This window comes from Bison bison, unplaced genomic scaffold (genome assembly GCF_000754665.1).
Source record: "Bison bison bison isolate TAMUID 2011002044 unplaced genomic scaffold, Bison_UMD1.0 scf7180017846325, whole genome shotgun sequence".
Taxonomy (NCBI): domain Eukaryota; kingdom Metazoa; phylum Chordata; class Mammalia; order Artiodactyla; family Bovidae; genus Bison; species Bison bison.
The window spans coordinates 39,536-45,631 of NW_011476898.1; the positions used below are offsets into that span (position 1 = coordinate 39,536).

At 52.3% G+C, this 6,096-nt stretch overlaps 1 protein-coding gene across 1 annotated transcript in view; it reads right to left on the reverse strand.

The window, feature by feature from the left end:
- The window catches only part of LOC104988093 (serine/threonine-protein phosphatase 6 regulatory subunit 2-like), a gene marked incomplete at its 3' end in the record, with an annotated part of 44,661 nt that overhangs the window by 19,087 nt on the left and 19,478 nt on the right, over nt 1–6,096 (reverse strand). The window contains exon 3 of the mRNA XM_010839278.1: nt 2,089–2,275. Coding sequence (XP_010837580.1) covers nt 2,089–2,275 — 187 coding nt within the window. The remainder of the gene's footprint in view (nt 1–2,088; nt 2,276–6,096) is intronic.

Genomic DNA, 6,096 nt, shown 5'->3' on the forward strand with positions numbered 1-6,096 from the left:
CCAGGATGTAAGAGTTGGACTATAAAGAAAGCTGAGCGCAGAAGAATTGATGCTTTTGAACTGTTGTGTTGGAGAAGACTCTTGAGAGTCCCTCGGACTGCAAGGAGATCCAATCAGTCCATCCTAAAGGAGATCAGTCCTGGGTGTTCATTGGAAGGACTGATATTGAAGCCGAAACTCCAATACTTTGGCCACCTGATGCGGAGAGCTGACTCATTTGAAAAGACCCTGATGCTAGGAAAGATTAAGGGCAGGAGGAGAAGGGGACGAGAGAGAATGAGATGGTTGGATGGCATCACCGACTTGATGGACATGGGTTTGGGTGGACTCCGGGAGTTGGTGATGGACAGGGAGGCTTGGCGTGCTGCGGTCCATGGGGTCATAAAGAGTCGGACACGACTGAGCAACTGAACTGAACTGAAAACAATAAAGCTTCTATAAAATAATACAGAGTATCTTTATGATTTTGAAGTAGATAAAAGTTTAACGGACAAAACAAACAAAAAAACCAACCATAAATAAAGAGTTATGATTTGCACTACATGAAAATCAGATACTCTGTTGATTAAAAAATAGAGTAAAAACCAAAAAAAAACACAAAAACCCAACCGCAAAAACCAGCAAACAGAGTAGGAAATGATGTTTGCAACACAAAATCAACAAAGGGAGAATTCCCTAGCAGTCCAGTGGTTCAAACTTGAGATTCCATTGCCAAGGGCATAGGTTCAATCTCCGGTAGGGGAATAAAGATCTGGTAAGCTATGTGGCACAGCCGAAAAAAAATCAGAGGACTTGTATCCACAAAATAGACAACTGCTACAAATGAAAAGAAAACAGAGAGGCTGAAAGAAAATGGCAAGAGATCTCACACAAAAAATATCCAAATGGCTGATTAATATACAAAAAGGTGCTTATCCTCAGCAGTCACCGAAGTGATGCAAATTAAAACCACAATGCTGTTATCTACAACTATCAGAAAAGCTGAAGTAAACCGACTGATCCCATTAAAGGCTGGAGAGGAAGTGCAGCAGCAGGAACCGTGCTCTGCTGCTGGGACTGCAAACAGCCTCAGGCACTTTCACTTTAGCCACGCACGCTGCCCACCTGATGTAACACCAGGAGAAAGGGAGTCTTCATGCTTCCGAGACTCACAATGCAGTGCTTACAGAACCAACACGCTGTCTGGGGTTTGTTCTGAAACTGAGTACTGGGGACGGTGAGCAGGGGCGGGAGATGAAAGACTGACATGCTGGCTCCTGAAGCGGGCGCTGGGCAAGGCGCCTGCACACCGCACAGCCGTTCCGGGACGTGTGCGGTGCATGGTGCCGAAGCATGCCAGGGCGGTCTGGGGCAGGCGCACCCGTCGTGCCCAGAAGAACCATGCTCCAGCTCGGTGAGGTGAGCTCACCCCACGCTCTACAGGAACCTGTAACTGGCATTCGTTTCATTTTTTGGCTGCACCACGCGGCTTACAGATCTTAGCCACCTACAGTGGACACAGAGTCCTATCCACTGGACAGAGGAGAACTTCCTTTTATTTATTTGAAACAACAAGTGCCCTAGACACAAAGAAGTGATCCCCAGGTGGCGCCAGTGGTAAAAAGTCCACCCGTCAGTCAGGAGACGCAGGTTCCACCCGAGTCAGGAAGATTCCCCAGGGAAGGAGATGCTACCACTCCGGTATTCTCGCCTGGAAAATCCCACGGACAGAGGAGGCTGGCTATAGTCCATGGGGTTGCAAAGAGCTGGGCACGACTGAGAACCCGTGCATGGTGTAAACACAGATGCAACAGCAGGAACCCTACGGTCCTAGCACGACGCAAGCAGGGCCTGCGCCTCACGGTGGGACCGGTCAGCGAGAGGGCCAGCCGGCCTCGCCTGGGGCCTGTGCCCCTCGCGAACAGCGCTAGTGCTGCTCATCCAGAGCAGGCCCGCGGCCCTCTCTCGGGAAGCCAGCTTCTTCATCCACCCCGGCTCCCACAGCAGCAGCCACGCGGCTCCAGGTGTGTCCCTCGGAACAGTCAGAACCGCCCTCCACGCATCAGCCGAGCCTCCCTCCCAAAGCATGCGGGCTGGGCGGATGATTACCTGTTCAGTTTTTCTTGCAATGAGATTACCAATGGTCTTGCTGAAGAAACTGGCGAGCAGAGGATTGAGGGGCGGCTCACGGTCCAGGAAGTTGTAAAGAACGTTCAGCAAAGTCTCATCCCCTCCCAGCCTGTCGTTGATTTGTGGCACGTCGCACGTCAGTAGCTCACAGGCTGTGTTCGGGTATCTGCAGGGGCAGAGAGCAACAGCTGGGTGCGAACTGGACTTCTCCACTGCTCAGGAAGCTCCCTAACAGTCTTCTCTTAGGAAGCAGCTCCACAAGCAAAAACCAAAATGGCTAGACCTCACAATAGAATAAAAATGTGATTATTCTGTGACCAACCAGCATTTTTCACTAGAAGCTCAACGTTTAATCATCCTTTCCACTGACTCCTTATACCCTCATCCTGACATCCTACATTTTCAGACTCTGTTTGTGTTTTCTATGGAGCCTCTTGCAGCCTTTCGGCCTCTCCTCCGCCCTCCACTCTCCCGCCAGGCCTCTCACGTGTGTCAGGTCGTCCTTCCCTCTCCACGCGCTGCTCACCCCACACAGCAACCAGCACAGACCCGGCCTGTTCCCAGACTGAAGAGCCCCCGTACCACAGCTTATGCAGCACCAGGGCATGTGCTATGCGGATTATTATTAAGAAGTGCTGTCTTACTGCATCTCACTGTTGACCACGCCGGCTGTCTTGCTGTCCACACTGTTAGCTGAACCCAGGGGAGGCAAGCCGCGAGTGCGGAGGCTGGAAGAAAGCTCAAGGAGCCGTAGGAATGGCAGACTCGTTTATTCCTTCCTGACAGGCACAGCCGCCGGAGCAGCAGACACACGGTGGTCTCTCCTCTTGCTGTTGCCCCAGTGGACAGTCGTGATGCAGCCGTAACGTAGCCATAACCCGGAGGCCAGGGCTTTTCAGGTGGAGCTTATGTATGTTTACAGAATACAAGTGGCCCGTGGCCAGGTGGGTGCATCGTGCCGTGCACATGTGGTAAGTGATCGCAGCTGCTACACAACCGTGCGTTTACAAACGTGGGGGACAGGGCTGGGCTCAGAGAGCCTGACCACCGCCATTTTGGCTAACTGGCTACTTCCCTACAAATATATGTTAAAATGCATTATTCCTTTGATAAAAATGATCAGACAGAACACAGTCCTGATCCCAGCATGTATCACCTCGTACCACTGTGTTCCCTGCCTGACCCTCTCACAGACACGGGCCGGACAGGCCTACCTGACGCCCCGCGGCATCCAGAGCCCGCCTCGCGGTGCAGTGACAAGGCCTGTGCACACGCCGCCCGGGACCCGCTGTGTAGCCTCAGGCACGTGACTGAGTCTCTTGGAGCCTGAGCTGCCGCATCCAAACATGGGAGCTGAGAGTCCACCCTCCCCAAGGCTGTGCACAGAGCAGAGCCTGGCACACGGGCAGCCCTGGATCAAGGTCAGCCGCAGCGACCCTCCAGCTCGAAGAAGCCACCCAGAGGGCCCCAAACTAAGGCGCTCACTGTGGGTTAAGAGGCTCCAGAGGAAACAGCTGATGGAGCGCACAGCCAACCAGGTACAGAAGGGGCGGAGGCAGGGCCATCAGCGTGGCTGTGGGGCAGGTGCTCCTGTTAGCCCAGGGGGCAGAGGCCCCACGGAGGGCCCACCCCATCGAAGACGATGCCTTCGAAGTGCGGTGCTGGAGAAGACTCTAGAGAATCCTTGGAGAGCAAGGAGATCAAACCAGTGAATCTTAAAGGATATCAGTCCTGAATATTCACTGGAGGGACTGACGACGAAGCTCCAATACTTTGGTCACCTGATGCGAAGAGCTGACTCACTGGAAAAGACCCTGATGCTGGGAAAGATTGAGGCAGGAGAAGGGGACGACAGAGGATGAGATGGTTGCATAGCATCATTGACTTGACATGAGTTTGAGCAAACTCCTGGAGATAGTGAAGGACAAGGAAGCCTAGCGTGCGGCAGTCCACAGGGTTGCAAAGAGTCAGACACCACTGAGGGAGTGAGCAAGCACACACACACCTCCCCCAGGTTAGGAAGCGCAGGTTCAAACAGCAGCTGATGAGGGAAGCGCGGGGCAGTCAAGAAACGATGGTGCAGCCCTGGAGCAGGGGCCTTAATGGTGTTCCCTCATTCAGTCGTTTCCTCCTCTTTGCGATCCCAAGGACATGCCATGCTTCCCTGTCCTTCATCTCCCGGAGTTGGCTCAAATTCATGTCCATTGAGTTGGTGATGCCATCGAACCATCTCGTCCTCTGTCGTCCCCTTCTCGTCCTGCCTTCAATCTTTCCCAGCATCAGAGACTTTTCCAGTTAGTTGGCTCTTCCCATCAGGTGGCCAAAGTATTGAAGCTTCGGCTTCGGCGTCAGTCCTTCCAATGAATATTCAGTGTTCATTTCCTCCAGGATTGACTGGCTGGATCTCCTTGCAGTCCAAGGGACTCTCAAGAGTCTTCTCTAACATCACAGTTCAGAGACATCAATTCTGCAGCACTCAGCCTTTTTTACTGCCCAGCACACACAACTATACATGACTACAGGGAAAACCATAGCTTTGACTAGACGGACCTTTGCACGCAAAGTAATGTCTCTGCTTTTTAATATGCTTTCTAGGTTGGTCACTGCTTTTCTTCAAGGAGCAAGCATCTCCTGCTAAAGGGATACACACAACAATACCTTTGAGCTCTTCAGCAGAACTAAGCTCCCACCCCACCCCCAGATGGATGACAGTAACTTCAGGCTGAGCCCAAGATTTCTGGAACTCTGCCCTGTTACCTCACCACCAACCAAAGAGAAGAAAGCACCACATCCCGCAGCCCTCACCTCAAATTTGCCTATAAGCTTCTCCCCTAAAACTACTGGGGAGTTTAGGGCTTTTGGGCACTGATGCCAAGCAGGGCCCTCTAGGTCTCCCAGGCAAGGAGGCCTTTTTGTCCCCCATTTCCTTTAGACAAAGCATCAATTCTTGGCTCAGTGGTAAAGAATTTGCCTGCTGACACAAAAGACACAGGTTTAATTCCTGGGTTGGAAAGATCCCCTGGAAAAAAAAATGGCAACCCACTCCAGTATTCTTGCCTGGAAAATTCCATGGACAGAGGAGCCTGGTGGGCTCTAGTCCATGGGGTCCCAAAGAGTCGGACACGACTGAGTGCACGCACACAGCCTTCTTATAGACAAGACTGCAGCTTCCATGTCCTTCTTTGAGTTCCAAAAGGCAGAACAGTTACTAATCAGAGGAGCAGCAGCCAGGAAACCATGTGAAACAAGACTAAAGGATCCAGAGAGGCCCATAAAAGATTAGGAGACGACCACCAGAGGCCCTGCATACAAGACCCTGATCTTGTCAGCAACCCCACTCCTTAGAGATTGCAGAAGAAAGAATGCAAGACTGTTTCGGCTCTGGTCCTTATCACAGACCCCTGCCTGACTACACAATCTCTCCCGACTCACCAGGAAGTGGGGGCACAGTGCCTGAGGCACTAGCCTATTTAGCGTTCCCCTTTTGCCTGGCAAAGTAATAAAGCCATTTCCCTGGTGGTTCAGACGGTAAAGAATCTGCCTGTAATGCAGGAGACCGGGTTTGATCCCTAGGTCGGGCAGATCCCCTGGAGAAGGGAATGGCTACCCACTGCAGTATTCTTGCCTGGAGAGTGCCATGGACAGAGGAGCCTGGTGGGCTACAGTGCATGGGGTCGCAAAGAGTCCGACACGACTGAGCGGGTAACACTGTCCCTTTCTTTTCCTTCTCCTCCGCAACTCTGTCTTCATATTTCCGTTTGGCAATGGTGCACAGAGAGCCAACATTTTGGCAACAGCACAAGCCACCTATTCTTGCTCAGCCCCACAGTAAAACACATCTCTCTGCTCCAACCTCTGACGTTTCGGTCTGGCCTCACAGTGCTTCGTGCACAGGAGCCGTGCTCTGTGCACTCAGAGAGGCCTCGGTGCAAACAGTGGTCCCCAGGCAGGCGGAGAGCTTGCTGCAATGAGACTCCCTGCTTCTGT